This window comes from Stegodyphus dumicola, chromosome 1 (genome assembly GCF_044657685.1).
Source record: "Stegodyphus dumicola isolate Sdum_Otavi_A_Nest chromosome 1, ASM4465768v1".
Classification (NCBI taxonomy): domain Eukaryota; kingdom Metazoa; phylum Arthropoda; class Arachnida; order Araneae; family Eresidae; genus Stegodyphus; species Stegodyphus dumicola.
Genome location: NC_140768.1, coordinates 116,710,074 through 116,731,500, shown reverse-complemented (window position 1 = coordinate 116,731,500; position 21,427 = coordinate 116,710,074). Strand labels below are relative to the sequence as shown.

Below are 21,427 nucleotides of genomic sequence, written 5' to 3'. Positions count from 1 at the left end.
TTTGCGACTTTTGAAAGTACTCCCTAACCTTCGAAGCATTTTCCCGCCGCTTGTTAGCTGAGGAAGGATGATTTTTCCTGATCTTACTTCTAAATGGAAAATCGTAGACTTTCCGTTCATTTTTTTTTTTTTTTTTTTTTTTTTTTTTGTTAACAACATGACTATTTTGGGAAGCTAGAAAGCAATATTTTAAAAACTTAAGTCTTATCTATTGAAAATCAATTAGCTCTTTTTTTTTAAGTATAGGCACCCTCCCTGGCTACGCGCCTGTAGAGATTTGCTTTAGTGTCTCAAAATTTCTAGGAAATATGCCCTGCGTGTGGTCGCATTTGAACCCGAAAATGGCGCAAAAATAAAGTTTGTCGCCTGCAGACTAACGATAAGGTCGCCGAACACTGCTGGCTCCACCTGGGTTCAAACTGAGTGAATTTTCATGGTTTTTTATACGAAAGAATTTTCCGTTAAACTATGTTCCTTCTCTCATACAGATAACCTACTCCTTGCACCACTTAACTTCTACCTTGCAGGACATCAGCTCGGACGGCTTTCTGATCCTATTAGGAAAAATAAATAAAATAAAAAAAAATAATAAAATAAAATAATAAAATAAAATAAAATAAAAAATAATAAAAATAAAAAAAAATTTTTTTTTAAAAACTCTCTCATGTAAATATAAATGTACATAGTCATAAAAATGCTATACATGTAATATCTGGCTAATTTTTGCAATAATTCGCAATGTCTTGATATGTTCTACAAGGGGTAGGGCCTTCGGCCCAGGTACCCTGGTGTACCAGACACCGCTCCACTGGAGAGTGCATACAGATAACCTACGAGGGGTTTGACTTCTGCCAAATCAGCCGGCTTATACCCTGAAGTTTTACGCATATCAAAAATCTAACATTGGGAGGGAGGAGGGACTTTACTCAATAAATTAAACTTGAAATAGTTTTATTCTTTAAAAAAAAACTGGTCTTTTGCAAAAGTTACGTGAAGTAGCGAGCGAAATGCACTTTACCAGGAATCAGTCAAGATTGGGCGAAAAATTATTTATTATGCTTTAAACATTATGTCAGAATGCTTCCAGTAAACAGGACTAACCATGGCATCATTGATATACACCTTATTAGAAGTATTCTTATACTTTTTACCATAATCAGTTGTTAATGGTGTATCAGTGAATTCTGACGTCAGGAGGACGATCTGCTTGACACACCTTTTTTTTCTCCAGCCTTAAGTTGCGTCATGGGCATTGTCGCAACTAGTATGTCACGTGATTGTGTATTTACATTGTTCGATGCGGGAAAGATGTAAATAAAGATGATATAATCTAATTAACGTAGTGTTTATCATCTTCGTTTATCGTATCCTTTCATCATGGCTATAAATCAAGCAGTCGATAAAGTAAGCACTTTAGTTATTTATTGTGAAAATCGAACTGTGGAAGGAAATCGACCTTTATCCGCAAAGCTGAAATCTATTTTGTAAGTTTCCCCGCTTTATCTCTTTATTGGTATGGTTTTATAGAATGTCATGTTTTTTCACTTGGAGTGTCTGAAAGGGTTTTTTTTTTTTTTGTATTTTGTAGTCTTTAAATGAGTGATAATTATGGCATTGTTTTGCAATATGTGTAGTTCGGTAATAAAAATTATTTTATAAGTGTATTCATAATATGTTGTCTATCTGTATAATTTGGAATCATTTTGTAATATTTATTTACATTCATCATTTAAATAACTACCATAATATTTTTTTCATAGTTCTCAGTGATTAAATTTTTATATGAGCCAACGTTTCGGCTAATAATTGTATATAAAATTGCAAAATATAACTTTTTTTATGTTTTAAATATCAAAAGTTCCCAACTGAAATGTACGGAAATAATCTATTCATTGCGTTTATTCGTTTAATTTAATACTGCATTTTCCTATTAAACATGTCTCTGAAATTATTAAATAAGGTTGTATGGTTTTATGTCATACTGAATGTTTATTATCTTTTATGTTTAGCATAAAGAATGTGCATTTTACTATTGATTTTTGCAAAATAAGCAAAATTAAATGCATTGTATTCTGCAATTTGTAGTATTAAAACTAAGAAAGCTTAGTACATGATATTTACTAATTAGGTACAAGAATAAACAAATGAAAAGTTCTGGTTTATTATTGCATGCATCCTAATTTTTACGTAGAATTAAAACATTAGTGAGTGGAAGAATTAGAAGAATAAGCTTCTCTTTCAAAGTAAAGAAAATCTGAGAATAGAGATGTCTTCAAATTCATTTTCAGGGGAATAGTATGTAATAATGATCAGAAAATATTTCGGTTTTTATTTATTTATTAATATTTGCTTGAATGGAAAGAAATTTAAATTATAAATCTAAAGACATGCTGTGAAGCTAAAAGCTTTCAAGTTAGAATGGAGTGTTTTTAACCAGTGAGAAAATATATTTTAGAATGTACTTGTTGATGTTATGTAGTTTAGAATATGTACTTAAAAATGTATTAAAAGTTTGATCCCATTCATTTCGTACAAAAACGGAAGTTAATGTTGTTTTAAAATGTGAATTTTCATCATTTCTCATTGAATTATGTGAACTAAAAAATAAGTATTATTACTAGATTTAATAGTATTCATAGAAAAAGCATTAGATAAATGCATTTTATTTGGATTTTTTTCCCTATAAATTCAGCTGAGTAGTTTTATTTTGTAATAGTATACTGATTTTTATAAGCTAGACTTTTTTAATTTTACTTTTTTAAAAGCATATCTTTTGACAAATTTCCCTTTTTTGATGACTATTCTTTGTTACTGTTTCATTGTTTTCCAGAAATCTGATTTTTCCTCATGTAATTTTAAAATACTCTTTCCTTTATGAAGTTGTTTAGCTTAGTTCAGTTTAGAAAATATTATGGATTTCATTTTTTTAATAGAAATATATTCTACTTTACCTCATTAAAACTCCTCAGATTAATCACAGTAAAGTCAATTATGAGATATTCAGTTTGCTTACAGACACTTCAGAATAATTGAGATTGGACATTCCATCAAGTATGTCACTTTGAAAAGGCTGGCCATTATTCAAAAATTTTTCTAAACAGTATTTATGCTACATTTTTTAACAGTATTTATGCTACAAACAGTATAATGTTGGAAATCCGTAGCTACTTAGTATGTAGATGCCTAAAAGAATTGAGAACTATTTTCTACTCCTGAAGAAGAGGAACCTGTATCTAGTTGCCTTGAAAACTGACAAGAGTTATTCAAAATCTTTTTCAAACTAAGGTTGCTTTTTTGCCTAATTTTAAATGATTGACTAAGATTGAAAGCAAGCTGTTTGGTGAAATAATCCTTTAGTTGGTGACATTTCTTTGTCACTTAACAATTTTTAACTTTTATTTAGTGCATTTGTCTTTTATTTTTCCACTTTAGTTTAAATAGTATATTCTGTAATATTTTGATCACATTAACCAAATTGTTGATCACAATAAACGATGTATTTTTCATGTTTTCATATGTAAATGGGTAGGACTTCTGCAATTCAGTAACAATATACGAATGATAATGTTGATTATGATCACATTAAGCGTTATCTATTCTAGCTCTTCCTTAATCAGTCAGCATTATGTTGGAGGAGGATAAAGATATAGAAATTTCTTCATTATCTTGTTTTTTAGAATACGCAGAAACAAAATCGGGAGTTCTGGACTGACAAACAGCTAGGCAACTTAGAATCTCTGGGAAAAAAAAAAAAAAAAAAAAAAGATAGAGGATAAATATTGAACTATTTATTAATAGCTCTGGCATAAGAATCATAAATTTAAGATAGGGTTTCAAAGGATGATATATGTAGGGAAATTATATATATACATGTGTTTGTGTGTATATATAAATACTTTGTAATATATGTCGGAGAAGTAATTGAACTAATGCTGAAAATATTTTTTCCAACATACATTTTGAGATATTAATGTTCAACTATATTTTATTCTTGTTGCTAAATAGAAATAACCATCATTTATATTTTATATAAGAGTGAAAAGTAAGAGTAAAATTTTGTTGATATTTTACAGCGTGTGGAACTTCAGCTGATTATTTTTTCTACTTTATTTTTGTATATCTTATTTTTTAATCGCTTTCAGTTTTGATCTGTAGGAAAGATCAAGTATTTATTCAATGTTCATCATGAGACGTGTGGCTTTAAAGGTTTAAAATTTTGAACTACATGATTGCTTTTATTTGATGCGTGATATTGCTTTTATTTTATTTGCTTGGTATATATTGCATTGATATTTAAAATGTTTTATTTTCTTATTTTTTAATAATTGAAATGTTATTTTAATGGATTAAATGTCAAAAAAGTTATATAAGATACAAATCTATCTGATGAATGACATTTAAACACAGCTTTTCATAAATGAATCGCTAAAGTTTTGCCACTCGAAGGATTAATAACAGATTAATAGGTACTTGAGTATTATTGCAGCCACTTTAGTAAGAATTATGAGATTTTCAGAATGTGCTAAACTGTGACATCCATGCACATAACCATTCTTCGGATAACCATGTTCATAACAGTATATCAACCTTCAGTCAAGCAACGTCATCATTTTTGTATGCATTCCAATCCAAGTTCCAATGATTTTTTTTAAACAAACCAAGGTGTTTTTTGCCTTAAACTTAATTTTAAAATATTCACTTGTAGAATTTGCCTGCAATGAAAGAAACTGCAGTAAAATTTCTGCAGGAATATTGAATTTTGTTGCAGAATTTATGAAGGAAATAACAAAGAGATGTTTGATAGATAGAAAGTATTTTTAGATTTGTGTGATACTGAGTATGAAATTCTCTCTCTCTCTCTCTTTTTTTTTTAAGCAAGCTGTGTTTTTAAGCTATACTTGGGGAGAAGAATATTGCAAAAAAATTACAGCAGGACTTAAAGGATAGTGTGTTTCGTTATTTTAACATACAGCATAATCCTTAGTTAGCAATTAAAATTTGTATTTTAAATTGCTAGCAAGAAGAAATCTGTTTAAGGGAATGAAATGAAGACATAGCACTTCTCTAGGTAACATTTATTCTATTCATGTTTCAAGATCAAAGGTTAAAGTATGCGTGAGAAGAGCCATTTCAAATGTGAAATGATGGTATATTATTAACTGCTGTAATAGCCACAGTGTTGAATGCAAGCGCAAAACCATCCATGTATCGTGTTGTACAGATGCTGTATACCATTTTATGAGATAGGGCTGCGAGCACGTTGCTCTTGTTCAGTCAAATTAACAAGGGGTCGTGCCGGTTGTAGATGAAACTAGATTTGATTTCCAGGCATGCAGGTGCTCGTTGGGAGAAAACTCAGGTGATGCCAGGGCAATGCAGTATGCCGACTCTCCGTAGATCACACTAGGTAATATATAATTATAAGCTGCCACACTTATTGGTACTAAAGCTATTAAGTTTTTCAAGAGATAAAGTAGTTTAAATGATTTTTTTTCAAGTCTTAATAATTTTTTTTTAAACATAACAACTGAATAACCATTTTTGAAAACCATGAATAATTAATCAACCATTTGTGTACATCATGCTCTATAAATGTTTTGCAAATAAAATGTATCTTATTTTTATTGAAAAATGTAATAATGTCTTTTATTTTCAGATCTTGAAGAACCATAGATAAAGGAAAATGGCTTGTCTTATGAAATGTATCTTATTATCCATTTTGTTTGTTGCGTTCCTAAATACTGAAAATGGAGCTGCTGTATCGGCAAGTAAATTTAAATGGAATTACTTTTTAGTTTCTCATCAAAAATCTGAACCTTCAAATGAAATTATTTCAAAATCAGGAGCTGAAAATAATAAAATGCAAGGCACATATGATGATATAAAGTTTTTTCTGAAGCATATGTTTGATGTATTAAAAATTAAAGAGGTAATTTTTTTCATTTTTCCTCTTTACTCTATTATTTATTTAATATTAAAAAGTGTTGATGGTGGTATAAATTGTTCAACATGATGCATAGGTTTCTGAAGTGCAAGTATTCAATTTAAATGTGTGAGTGTAAATTAGAATTTAGCAGCTCAGATTTAGTATACAAAAGCTTGCTTATTGAGATTCGGAATTTAATATATTCAAGCTTACTTCCTGTTTCAAGTTCCACTAATACCTGTGGCAAACAAAATCTTTAAAACTGAGGAATAACTGCAGTTTATTATTATTATTGAAATATAAGTTGTAATGGCCATGTTGCCACAGTTTCAAAATGTCTAGTCGTACTACACAAAGTTATATTTTTCACTTGCATCTTGTAAAGTGTATCTAAGCCAGTAGCATCTTCATTTAATCTAGTAAACAATGTAGAAACTCCTAAAGTGCAATAATTGCCAAGAACAAATTACCTGCTCAAATTACCACACGTTTAATGCATAATTAAGAAAAATTCCAAAAGTTTCAAAATCCTAAAATGAACTGCTTGTGCATATATGACTCAGTTATGAAAATGTTTTGTTGAATTATGTAAAAAATTAAATGTCCAGCTTCTTTAGAATCCTTTAGAGTTTATAGTCCTTTCTACAAACTAGGTAAGAACTATATTATATAATCTTATTAAACTTTACATATAGCTTTTACAGAATTATGTAAAGGGATACTACAGATATATGTATTGGTAATCTATAGAGATCTGTGCAGAGACTCTATAAAACAATTTTTCAAAGTTTCTGAGTATTCTAGTATAGAATCTTATATTATATAAAAAGAATTCTAAACAAGATTTCTTGATTTAATTTTCTATAAAAATCCTGCAAAAGCTTTTGGTATTTAAATGCATTAGAAAATCATCAAAATGTCCTTTTCAGATTAAATATAACAAATTAATTTTTTGTTTTTGATTAGAATATTTTAATACAGATATTGAATTTATCTGTGGCATGTGGAGAAGAAGGTAAAAACTTTATAAAGAGATAAATTTCTTTTTTCTTTTTTTCAGTAAAAGAACAATAATTTTTCAGTTTCAAATATATTTAAATAAAAATAAATACATTAATAGTTAAATTTTATTAAAATTAGTAAGCCATTTCTGTTATGGGGGTACAGGTACCATCAAAGGTATTTATTTCAAGAATGTCATTTATAATTAACAATATAATCTTTTGCTTAATTTTATGACTTAAATTGATATTGTGTCTCTACAAGATGTAATTTTTGTATTTAATTCACAATTTACAAAAAAACTACACGAAATATTACATGCTAGAATTATATGCATGTTTAGATTCTAGAAGAAAAAGGCCAAGAATTTCTGTTCACAAATAATTAATCATTTATGAATTAAACATTTTTTCCCCCTCTATATACCCCATTTAGTACATAGGAAACTAACAAGATACTTCGGTTCTCTGAAAGCTTTAATAAAATATGTTTAGAATTTTATAATACAGTACAAAGTCCGTAATCCGGACGTCCATTATCCGGAATGATCTATAATCCAGACCTCAAATTATCCAGAATGATCTATAATCCGCCCACAAGCTTACGCATGCACGTAAAGTGTTTACGCATGCGCGTTTAATGTGTGCTTCTGCTACACATGCGCGTAAAGTGTTTACCCATGCCCGCTTCCGATAGAAAGTGACAAAGAGTTTATCGAAAATGAAAAAATTTCGATTAACAACTTAGTCGGTATTCTTGACACAACAATTACAGGACCTAAACAGTGGAACTTTGTAACTGAACAAGAAATTATGTCTGCTTATAGAATTAAAGAGAAAGTATTAGCACAAAAAAAAGCAACTTAAACACTTTACATTGAAAGAAATGTTTAATAAGGTAAACAAATAAATATTAAGCCCTTTTTTTTTTTTTTTTTTTTTTTTTTTGTAAATTTTGATACCCTTTAGATCACAATTGCTCTTTATTTCATAAATTACAGTTTCATATTTTTAATTGTATAATTTATGAATGCCATCTTACCAGATTTAAATCTATGATCTATAATTCGGAAAAAAACCCTAATCCAGAATCGCTGAAGTCCCGACGAGTCCGGATTATTTACTTTGTACTGTACAGCATTTCTATTGAGCAGTGATTCACAAGCTGTTTTGCTCCTTGCACCCCTTTTACAATCGACAGAAGATTATAACTCTTCTTTCACAAAAAGAATACATATACATTTATTTAGATTATTTTCTAAGATGTTTTTGTAAATTAAGCAAGAAAAGTATACAAATTGTTGATAAATATCAAAACTCGAATGAAAATAGTTGTGTGTATTCATAAACTAAAACTAAATATTTAACAGGTAAATAAAATCCTGAATACATTCCATCATCTAGAGGGAAATCCCCATAGCTGGGAACCCCTGCTGTAGAGGATAATTTATAATGTTCTATAGGATATATTTATAATGTTTATAGAGCTTATAGATTTATAATGTTTATATATTTATGATGTTTATAGAGCTCTATCAGCCTTTATATTTTGTAGGACTTTTGTAAAATTTTCAAAATTTGTCTTTAGACAATTTGATACAATTGAATGAAACAGTGAAAAATGCTGTTAATCTTGATACCATTATTACTATTAAAAGCTTACTTAGCAATTACAATTATAAACATTCTGGAGATAAAAAATTAAATTTATTCACACCTCTTCTGGCATCAGTGATTGTATTTTCAGAGTTAAAGTAGCATGCCCAGTAAGGGAGGCATTTAGCAATATGTGTCTTGCCATCTTGTGTTATATCAGATAAAAATATAAAAGTGCTATGTCATTGATATTTTGGTATTTAATATTCTGTAGCTCATGCATTTTGCCAGACAAAATAGCTTGCCCAATATATGACTGATCATATCTGCAAATTTTGCTAAAACTTGTTGCGTTATGAAGGGAAATAAACTACATAAGCATTTTTATCTAACTATTTACTTCATAACTTATAAAAATAAGATGTAAAGATATACCTCGTGCTCATATATTATTTAATTGTTTATTCAATAATTTTGTTAAGAGTAGTAATTCTTTTAAAGTCCTTACCCAGCCTTTTTTTTGTAACCGTTGGTCATAAACACAGACTTGCAGCTATAAAAATGTTTTAAATGATGCAAAGATTCATGTTTTAGTATTTTTATATATATCAAAAATTACTTGTATATTTCTTGGTCTATATATTTATGTTTAGGGAAATATCATACTCATATATTTTTATTTATTAAAAAAAAACTTACAAAATTTAGTTCAGTCTGCAGCTTTTAGTGCAGATAGTGTAACTTTTATTTGTGTGCTACTTTAAAATTTATTCATCTTTAAAAATATCACATATGAAAAAATGGATTAGAATCCCCAGAATGTTTATAATTGTAATTGCAATTGAAGGATAGGTTTTCATGCTTTCGGAACACAAATATTCCTATTCCATAACTCGGTAACATTAAAAAATGCATGGTATTAAAATTTAAGTACAAAAACAACATTTTGATCAAAAAGGTAAAAACCCGTTGCACAGAAAGAAGACTCTAAATAAATATAAAAAAAAAAAAAAAAAAAAAAAGTATGTACTGTTTCTATTTCTAAATAAATCAAGATTTACAACTTAAGAAAGCTAAAAAACATAATGCTCATTAGCTTTTGACAAAGCATATGACTCAAAGCAGAATAATTTGTAGAACCTTGAATGAAAACTATTTAGCTGGAAATACGTAGTCACCCTTGACCTTTACCTAAATGACTGCAACCAGAAGAGTCACTTTATTATCGAAAACAAAGACGGGGGAAAAATATATATGCAAACTTGGTTACATCAATGCAAAGGAAGTTTCTGTAGTGGTTTTATAAGTGTTAGCAGGATTCTCTTGCTATGGGAAATTAATAATAAAAAGAGGGGAAAGCTATGTTAAAAGCAACTCGTGTACTATCAGGAGAAAGTTTTACATCTGATGTTTACAAAAGAAATTAATTTCTTTATCCCAGTGACTCTTGAAGAGTGAAACTTTATCAAGACAAAATAACAAGTCATACTTTGAAAAGAACTGTTGCATTCCTTGTAAAAATGATGACTGATACAGGTATTTCATATGTACCTTTTCAACATATTCCTGTAAAGTACCCTGATGGATGAATCACCTATGGATTATTGTGCCTTTGGTCTCTGGAAAGAGCTTTTTCTAAGCACAAACCCATCATGATGATGGATTTTGGAATAGAAGGGGAATGGAAATCTATACCTTTGGAAATGTTTTGAAAAGCCTTTCTATCATGGAAACCATAATGCAGATTTGCACTCCATAAATAGGCTATCGAAGCAAACATTTAAAAAAACAATCTTTACATTTTAAACATTAATTAATTGACCCTAAAATCATTCTAAAAATGTGTAAACACCTTCTGCATTAAATGTTTATAAAAAGTCTAAAAGTTAATTGCTGTAGGTTATGTTTTATTCAAACATTCAAGATGTTTAGTTTTTATAATACAAATTATAATTTTATTTATTTCTTATAACATAATTTATATTTGCTCCTTCAAAAATTGTAATTTTATTATGTTTATTACAAATAAGTGCTTATATTTAAATGTTTGAAATCTGTTTTAAGTTTTACAAAAGTATTAATTACATTGAAAATCTGAAATATATTTTCAGCTTATCAAAAATATTGGTAAAAGAGTAGAATCCACAACACTTTGCCTTTCTTGCGAATTTGCTGTTTCTGTTCTTCAATATTATGTGAAAACTGGTGCATCAGAAAATGATATTGGAAATATTGCTGACAAAATTTGTACAACGTTTCGCATCGAGACTCCCCGTGTTTGCTCAGGAATTAGCAAGCTGTTCAAAGTATGTTTATAGTTATTAATCTCTACATATAATAAAACAAAGAGTCTGTGTGTGTGTGTGTCTTTCGTTCGCGCTGCGCATAAGCTAATAGGCCCACGGCTACGAAATTTGGTACATAGGTGCATCTAGACAAGAGCCAGTTCACCTCGAAGCGATTTTTTTCGAAATTCAAATTAGAATTTTTTTAATTTTATGTTTTGTAACGAAATCGCATCATTTTGAGACATAATGGGCTATAGTAAAACGAGATTTTACTCTACACACTCCATTTTCACATCGTCATGAAACGTAGGCACTTAGCTATTTTACGAACTTAAAATAAATTTTGTGTTTCAACAAATCGATTCAATACGAATTTATTTAACAAAGGGAGCTTAACACCTTTTCAACGGTATTTTTTCTAAAAAAGTTTATGTTTAAAAATGTACAGTTTATTTTTCTTTGATTTTTGGACATGTTAAACTTTCATCCTTGCGACTGCTTTTACAAAAAGAATTTTGGAAAAATAATAATATTTTGTATTTTTAAAAAAATTTTTAAATGAAGCTTCCGAGTACACTTCTCACATCTCGCATCTTTAAAAATGTGATTTTGGCAACAATTTTCCTTTCTTATTGTTGTTGATAGATTTTTGATGAAATCCCATCATTTTGAATAGTTTCATTCTTTTAGAAATATGGGTTTGGCAACAGTTTTTCATTGTATTTCTTATGTCACTGTTTTTAAGAGATTGGCATATTTCATTGTCATATATATATATAATACATTTTTATTGATTTTTTTTTTATAAAGTTGTTCTGCAGAGTAGAATTCTGTGCGGAATTTTATGTTTTTTTGAGTTTCTTTCATGTTATTTTTTGCTTATTTCACTGTTTGTAAGATATTGAAAAGTTTTGCATGATTTTTTTCTTCAACAGAAAGTTGGTTAATTTTGTTATTAGGATAATTAATATTTGTATTAAGGGACATAGCTTATTTCATTGTAATTTTTTTCTCTTGAAAATATAAGATAAAAAACAATTTTTCATCGTATTTCTTATGTCACTGTTTTTAAGAGATTGGCATATTTCATTGTCATTTTTATATAATACATTTTTATTTTTATTTTTTTTGATGAAGTTGTTCTGCAGAGTAAAATTCTGCGCAGAATTTTATGTTTTTTGAGTTTCTTTCATGTTATTTTTTGCTTATTTCACTGTTTGTAAGATATTGGAAAGTTTTGCATGATTTTTTTTTCTTCAATGGAAAGTTGGTTAATTTTTTTTAGGATAATTAATATTTGTATTAGAGATATAGCTTATTTCATTGTAATTTTTTCTCTTTCTCTTGAAAATATAAGATAAAATATCATTAATTATACTTTGCTTTTCAGAATTTTTTGTTTTTTGTATTCCTGTATGTTATTTATTGCTCATTTCACTGTTTTTAAGATATTGAAAAGTTCTGAGTCATTGTTTTAGGAAACAAAGTTCTTAACCGCCTTTATACCATTTGAGTTCTTAAGATTTTGCAAAGGGATGTTGGTTAATTTATTTATTAGGATAATTAATATTTGTATTAACGGATATTGCTTATTTCATTGTAATTTTTATTATACGTAATAACTTCTTTTTTATGAAGTTGTTCTGCAGAGTAAAACTCTATGCAGTTTTTAAATTTTACGTTTGGTGTTCCCTTCAGCCATTTTTCCAGTACATTTAAAAGCCAGATGAAGGCTGGCAGCAAAGCTGCTAGTTAATTATATCACAAATTAATAAAAATTTAGAGTTTTAGTAAATAAATCCAAGTATGCCGAAGAAACTCAAATGTATTACATTTGTTATGTTTAAACTCATTAGTTAGCTGTATATTATTATAATTAAATTTTTATATGTTAGGTCTTTTTATTATTAAAAGTTTTTATCATCTAAGCTTTTTCAACTAATTTTATACTTAACATGGCTCACATGTGTTTTTTGACACTTAACGTTTTCCAATTTTGTTTGCAAATATCAGTTACTAAATCCTAGCAAAATAACTTAATTTTTTTCCCCATATGCTATTGATCTTTTTTTTTTTTTTTTTAATCTGCTTGTTTTGGAAACAAATTATTCAAAGGTTTTTTGGTAAAAAGAAATAATTTATTCAAGAGGTTCTGAAAAAGAGCATACATAAGTATTTAGAAACTTTGAACAAACAGGCTATATTTAATAAAAACATGAAAATAACAGGATGTTCAATATTGTTTTGGATATCCTTTAGCTAAAATTAAACTTTTCATAGACTTTGGCATGGATCCCACTAAATTTTTTCACATAAGAATGTTAAAGTTTTTCTGATCATCTCCAAGAATTGCTTTTGAAGAAATGCCATGTTTCCTTATTCTTTCTCCAACTCACTGTATATATTTGATACGATTTAAGTCTGAAGAATATGGAGGAGTTTTGATAACTTCAGGACCACAAACATTTAGGGCTGTGTGTTTAGGATCATTATCCTGATAGAACATGAATGTATTTTGCATTTGAAATTTCTTGCGCATGCTTTGAGGTTTCCATTAAGAATATTTATTCATTTATACTCATATATGTTATATGCTATACAAATTATATTTCTCAGCCCAGTAATGAAACAGCTCCAAACCATTATGCCTCAGCTGGTCACACAGCAGTTTGTCCATTGGACCTTAAATGTATTAAACTGGGACTTATTTACAAATATAAGATTGTTTTTATATAATAAACCATAGATTACCATAGATTTTGCAAATTCCAAGTGTATTTTCCTTGTTTTCTTGTTGATGACGACTTTCCTTCTTGCCTGATGGCCCATTGTATCCATATGCTGTAATGATTCTTCTAAAAGTTTCAGAATTAGCTTTAATTGCAAACTCTTCTTTTAACTTTACTATAAGTTTCACAGTATTAATATTTCAATTTTGTTTGATTTTTCATATGATAAATCTCCAGTTTTTTTTCACTGAAGTTTGGAATGTCATTTAGAGTTCAATACATTTTCAACAATTCCACACAATTTCTACAGATTTATGACATCAAAGGTAGTTAAATGCTTTGCTTGACTACACTGAGCTTGGGTTGCTGAAGAAGATCTTAAGGCTCACGGTATGAAGTGGATGGAATGGCCAACTCAATCCCTAGACCTGAATCTGATAGAGCATCTTTGGAACTAATTACCTAGGGAAATACAGTGGGGGCCACAATTGTGGACACTTTTGGAAATTTTTATGTTTTTGAACTTTGTATGCTTATAGAAAACGTTACGTTTCACAAAATGCAAACTTGTATATATCATTTTAAAAGAGAATTTATTACTGAATTCAATAAAAAACACAAAATTTAATTATTTGCAATACAAAAAAAGTTAAACAATAATAGTTATCGATATACATTAGATAGTGATGATTGCAGTGAGTTATCAGTACTTAGTAGGGTATGCGTTATTTTTGATTACAGCTTCACATCGACGTTCCATTGAGCTGACAAGAGTTTTAAGCTCTTCTTTCGTTATTACATGATGCCAGGAAACAATTATAGCCTCAATTAGTTCCTTTTTATTTGATGGGCGCCTCATTCGGACAAGAGTTTTCAAACGGTGCCACAAATTTTCGATAGGATTGAGGTCAGGACTGATTCCCGGCAATGACAACAATTTAATGCTCTTTGTACGAAACAACTCTTTTGATATTTTGGCCGCGTGGCAAGGAGCAGAATCCTGCTGGAAAATAAACGAAGCATTCTTGGGAAAGAGATCTCTGATGGAAGGTAGAAGTTTTGGTTCTAGAATAGTGTCAAAGTATTTTCTGGCATTCAGTGTCCCATCGATGACATGAAGGCGATCAATACCATCTGCTGACATGCATGACCAAATCATAACACTAACTGGGTTCTTCACAGTTGCTTGAATGCAGTCAGGATGTAGCTCTTCTCCTATTCTACGTCTTACATATTTTCGTCCATCACTACCGAATAATGATATCTTAGTTTCATCACTCTATATAACTTGTGACTACTGATCATCTGTCCAATTAAAGTGTTACTTTGCCCACTGTAGTCTTTTTTTTTTTCGTTGCTGAAAATTAAGATAAGGCTTTTTTCGTGAAACTCTACCTCTCAGTCCAACATCTGTTAATCTTCTCCTGATTGTTCTAGAACTGACAGAAACACCAGCATCATTCAGATCACTTCTGATGGCTGCTTATGACATTTTTCTATCTTGGAAACGTAGTCTTTTTATTCTTCTGTCATCAATAGATGTGGTGCACCTTTTTTGGCCTTTTCCTTCTTTGTTTTTTATTGAATTTGTCTCCTGATATCGTAAACAAAACTTTCGGACTCCAGATGTAGTCACTGAACCACCCACCTGTCTTGCTATTTCAGCATAGGAAAGTCCAAATAATATTACATCTCTTTCTAGGTGTCCAATCTACTCTTTTATTTGATGTCATTGCTTCTTGACTAAATATTAAAAATTTTTACAAAAATTCCTACTTGTAATTGCAGTGTATAAGAAACAGGTCCTCCTTCTACAGAACAAAGCAAAATAATGAATTGTTTCAAGTGTAAACATGATGTCAGCTTCTACTGGCAGTTACTAACATTTGATTGGTTCTCAGAACAAAAACAGTGATTGACCAGGAAAGCTAGACATTACAAACCACTTCATAACTGTGTTTTTTTATTTATATTAAAGTACATATAACTTTTTTTTTTTTTTTTTTTGTATTGCAAATAATTGAATTTTGCGTTTCGTATTGAATTCAGTAATAAATTCTCTTTAAAATGATATATACAAGTTTGCATTTTGCGAAACTTAACATTTTCTATAAGTATACAAAGTTCAAAAACATAAAAATTTCCAAAAGTGTCCACAATTTTGGCCACCACTGTAAGTTGCTGCTTTGAATCGTCCTCCAAGGTTGTTAGATGAGCTTGAGCAAGGATTACTCTGTGTATAGTACTATATTGGTACTCTGCCAAGAGTGCAATTTTTTGTTGTAATTCATGTTTGTGTTGAACTTCGGAAACCTTCTCTGTCACATTTATTAAAGAACTCTTTAGTGAACATGTCCTCTAAATTTCTTGTTTCTGTGTTGCTTCAATTTCTAATTAGACACAAAAAGCTTACTGTTTCTTAACTTTTGAAGGGCACTGTGTCTGAAGATGTTTTAATTTTGCAATTATGTTATATAAATGCGACGTTCATATATCTGTTCTATCACAAACTAAATATCAAAGTTATTTTTATAATTTGATCATTTTTTGCTTCATTCCACTAAATATTTTCTACTTTTCTTGGGGGGTTAAGAATCATTTGTTTCAATCATATGCATGCAACTTATTCTGAAGTTAAGAATACTATAACATGAATATAAACACATATGCGTTTACACATGCGCATAATACGTTTACGCATGCGTGTTTAATGTACAACGTACAGTATAAGCTAGGCTAAAATTATCTAATTATCTATTTCAGTTAATGCTACAGATTGCGTTGTTCCTTAATCTTCTAATTGGATTCGGCTTATTATTATTATTATTATTTTTTTTGCAGACTGTTAGAGCAATTTTATAAAAAGTAAGCTTGAACTTTCGATTATGTCAAAAAGAGTTTCCGATTCTGGAGCTGCCAAAGGATCTACAAAGCGAAAGCATGTTTTGATGTCCATCAAACAAAAAGTGAAATTGCTGCAAAAAAATGGATAAAGGCATGAAGAAAGTGGCAGAGAGATTAGTGAAAACAAAAAAATTTCGATTGACAAGTTAGTCGGTATTCTCTGAAATATCTGTCGGTCTATCTCTGAAATCTGTCGGTATCTGTCGGTCTCTCTGAAATTCTAGAAACTGAAGCAACACAGAAACAAGAAATTTAGAGGACATGTTTGTTCACTGTATTCTCGGCACAGCAATTACAGGGCTTGAATAGCGGAACTTTGTAATTGAACAAGAAATTATGTCTGTTTATAGAATTAAAGAGAAAGTTATTAGCACATAAAACGAAGCAACTTAAACAACTTACATTGAAGGAAATGTTTAATAAAGTAAGCAAATAAATACTCAATATTTTTTTTTTTTTTGTGTGTGTGTGTGTGTGTAAATTTTGTTACCCTTTAGATCATAATTGCTCTTTATTTCATAAATTACAGTTTCATATTTTTAAATTTATAATTTCTGCATGCCATCTTACCAGATTTAAATTGATGATCTATAATCCGGAGAAACCCTTAATCCGGAATCGCCAAAGTTCCGACGAGTGTGGATTAAAGATTTTGTACTGTATAAGTAATATGGTAGGTAATGTTTGCTATAAGCAATTTAGTTAGACTGGTTTTATTGTGATTACTGGTCTAATTAAATAGTAACTTCATTTCAAGATTAATCATATAGTTATATAATCTCAGCTAGAACAAATACTTAAAAAAGAAAGAAAGAAAACAAAATAAAAGGAAGGGGGAGTCTGAAAGGATTTGGATTTTAACATCACAACAGAGGGTTGTTAAGCTTTTTATGCTCTCACTAAGCTCACAGGTTCACCAGCCTGCTTTTGGTCTCAATCCTACTGACTCAACTTTTATTGTCTTTATTAATGACATGTTAACTGCCATGGGGGGTTACCAGTGGCCGGCACTTCAGTTGGCTACAGTGCGGTGGGGGCTACCGCTGACTGCAGATGCGACCAATAGTAAAAATACATAATTAAAGTAAATATCATTACTCATAAATTTTTAAATAACACCATTGCACTGTAATGGTTTAAAGAATAATAAATCACACAAATGGTCTACAGTGCCTCGGGGACCACGAAAAATGCATTAAACATGATTATACAGTCAGTCTTTAATCCAGACTCGTTAAGACTTCGGCGATTCCGGATTATCGATTTTTCCAGATTATAGATCATCAGTTTAAATCTGGTAAGATGGCATGCAGAAATTATAAAATAAAAAATATGAAACCGTAATTTATAAAATAATGAGCAATTATGATCTAAAGGGTGTCAAAATTTACAAAAAAAAGAAGCTTAATATTTATTTGTTTACTTTATTAAACGTTTCTTTCAACGCGCGCATGCGTAAAGCATACATTACGCATAGCCAAAATTAGAAAATTGCAACCAGAAAACTATTTGGTTTGTATTCGTGATATTTATAATGATGAGGAATTTGATTTAAATCATATCAAAGACAGAGTAGATCGAGATGAAATACTACATATAGTAAGGAATTATAAGCCGAATAAAATAAAAACATCTGCCCTGAAGATAACGATAGTGCTGACAGATCAACTTCCAGTTCATTGTGCCCTGCGACGTGCCCCCCCCCCCCCGCAGAGCAGCGTGAAATTGATAAACAGATTTCGGAACGGTTAGATAAACAAAGGATATGCCTTTATCCATTTTTTGTAGCAATTCCACTTTTTGTTTTTTTGTCTGGCAAATACATCGAAACATACTTTCATTTTGTAGATCCTTTGGGAGCTCCAGCATCGGAAATTCTATTTGACATAATCGAAAGTTCAAGCTTACTTTTATAAAATTGCTCTTACAGTCTGCAAAAAATAATAAGCCGGATCCAATTCGAAGATTAAGGAACAACGCAATCATCAACATTAACTGAAATAGATAATTAGATAATTTTAGCTTATACCACCGGTTATACATTAAACGTGCACGCGAAAACATATTCTGCGCTTGCGCAGACGCATATGTGCGGTCGTAAAGGTCTTGCGCGCACGCGTCAATACGGCGCATGCGCAGAAAGATTTTAGTTTTGAGGTCCGGATTATAGATCATTCTGGATTATGGGTGTCCGAGTTAACGACTTTTGACTGTTTAACTCACCTTATCTTCTGTAAATCATATTCAAGATAATATGCATCACATAATAAAATTCATGTTGATGCCATGGGCTAACCACATAAAATGTGCATGGCAGTCAATGTGTTAAATTTTACATTATGCTTATTTACTCTTAAACTTCACTTTCTTCACACTTATGCTACATAAAATTTAACTATAAAAATCATGGAATATTTAAAATCAACATTTGTTTAGAATTTTGGATACAGTGTTAAGTTCGAGCAATAATTTTTTTCAGTTATTGCTCAGTTAATCATATCAATGTTCAGTTTTCATAGGATGTTGACTTGCACAACTGTTTTTGGCTTTTTATTATTAACTTTTTGTCTTTGATTTATTGAACATCATTTTCTCTCACTTGTGCCAGATAAAATTAATTCAATAGCACAATCCCAAAATATTTAAAAACAGCATATTTCTAGATTCCTAATGGATTATTAAGGGCTGCCTTATGTATTTTAAAATTTTCTGTATTAATATCCTCAAAAATAAATGCATGGTGATAAGTTTTGATGGCAGCATCCTTTTATTTGAAAAGTGATTTGAACAAAAATGTGAGGATCAAGAATAATAACACATCTGGGGCAAAAAATCCAATTGTTAGCTTTAACATAAAATAATCACCATTATCTATTATGTCCTGCTTCATTAAATTCTATAGTTTATTAAAGTATATTAATTTCACAAAAGTCTGTGTTATAGTTTTTATCATACTAGTATATTTTGTTTGTTTTATACACATGCTTCAAAACTATTTTATCTCTATTTATTTTATAATATTAAATGTAATTTTTTTAGAGAGAAGTAACTCTAGTATTAGCTAATGTTGCTTTGGCTCCAAGTGAACTCTGTGGCATTCTTATTGGAACATGCGGAGATGTTGTAAATCCATTGCATAACTGGACAATCCCTATGACTCCTTTCCCCAAACCACCTGTTAAGCCACCTTTACCACCAAAGGTACGCAATCATTTTCAGTTTTGACTTCAGAAAGTACAGCAGGCACTGCTTAATGTGATCATGTTAAGTTTATCATTCAGATATCGTTATTGAGTTGCCGAAGATTTTATATGTAAACATAGAAAATATATTGCTTATTGTGACCAACAAGATGGTTCATGTTATCAAAATACTATTATGCAGTGATTTTTTTAAACTAAAGTAATGTCAACAAATAAAAATAAAGTTGCCCGGTAGTATCAAAATAAAGCAAAGAAATCACTAAATGACTGAGCTATGTTACCAGGTAAAGGGTTAAGTCATCAAGCATCTTGCTTTTTAGTTAAGTCAACACTAAATTCATGGAACCACATCTAAAGAAGAAAAAAAAAAAAAAAAAAAAAAAAAAAAAGATCTGTTTTAATAATGTCAAACTTTTAATAAATAATAAAATTAAAAAAAAAAAAAAAAAAAATGAAGCTTTACAGACATTTTCAATTGGCATGAATTATTAGGAATTTAGTGCTTGGACGGATATTGATGAAAAACCTCAAGCAGCAGATTTGGTAATGGATAGAGATATCTTCCTGTCACTTTCTGGATTACAAATCCAAGCACATAGTGTGATAAGCTTTCTAAAGAAGATGCTGAAATTGGTGAACTTTCTGAAGAGAGGAGGAATGTCCTATGATTAGAGGCACAGCATTGGTAAAATAATTTCCAGAAACATTATGAGCAATTCAAAATATGAACTTTTATGTAGGAATTCCAAACAGTCGACTATTAATGACTTTTTCCATAATTACATTACTATGAAAGTAAGTATTTATATCTGTCTAGCTATATTTATATTAAGTTCTATTGCTATTTTGAAAGATATATTCTATTGATATTTCAGAATTAAAATTCCATTGATATTTTAAAAGATGTATTTCTTTTCACTTAATGTAATCAATTGATTAATGTTATCAAAATGGTCATGAACAAACATGATCACACAAAGCGGTACCTACTGTATTGCAAATTAGAAAATTTCTTAATTTAAATGAAAAAAGTAGTTGCTGAACAAAATAAATTAATGTAAATATAACAATAATGTCGAACCTTGCTTTAGTAACAACCTTTAAGTGACTGGAAGTTTGGCTTGCTATACGATTTCAAAAAATGGAATGTGTCACAAAAATATGTAAAAAGTTGAATGAGAAATAAAGAAAAAACTGATTAACATTGTCACATATACTGAAATAAGTGAATAAATAAATTGAATTAAAAAAAAGTCATACTAGAGTCAATTGCAATTATTATTAAGTGCAGTTATTATATTTGTTGTCTTTTTTTTTTTTTTTTTTTTTTTTTTTTTTTTTTTTTTCTTCATGTTTTTCCAAAGTGTCTGGCAAATACATTGGTCATTGTCTGGAACATTTATCCAAATATTGGCTGATTATGGCTTCTTTGAAAAGCAGTTTATTTCAGTTATGCTTCTTCAACATCCCTATCCATCATGTTTCTCAATGTTTTCTCATATCCAAATTTTTTCACTGCCAGAATTTGGAGAAAAAAAAATTTTTTTTAATGATTTAAATTGCAGATTTAGATAAACTGTATTTCCTGGCAGATATTGATTTGGCAGTGCACATTTTTTTATTTTTTAAATAATGTTCACATTATCTTTAATGCAGAAGCTTTACATTTATAGATCATCATGTGAATGCATTTTTGTCCCAGAAACAGCATGCAGAGAATTTAGTTAAAGAATATGTGAGAGTTTTGCTCATCTGGAAAAGATGAAAAGAGAGATAATTT

General features: G+C 29.6%; 1 protein-coding gene across 3 annotated transcripts in view; it reads left to right on the top strand.

The window, feature by feature from the left end:
- LOC118195959 (sphingomyelin phosphodiesterase-like) overlaps window positions 1-21,427 on the top strand; it is a 203,475-nt gene that overhangs the window by 118,730 nt on the left and 63,318 nt on the right. Inside the window, exons 1-4 of one of the 3 annotated variants that reach the window (XM_035367306.2) lie at window positions 1,258-1,484; window positions 5,657-5,929; window positions 10,635-10,829; window positions 19,484-19,645. In XM_035367306.2, coding sequence (XP_035223197.2) covers window positions 5,684-5,929; window positions 10,635-10,829; window positions 19,484-19,645 — 603 coding nt within the window. In that variant the 5' untranslated portion in view covers window positions 1,258-1,484; window positions 5,657-5,683. Of the gene's footprint in view, window positions 1-1,257; window positions 1,485-1,560; window positions 1,639-5,656; window positions 5,930-10,634; window positions 10,830-19,483; window positions 19,646-21,427 lie in introns of those variants that run through there. The other 2 variants (XM_035367307.2, XM_085819714.1) reach the window with 2 other exon arrangements.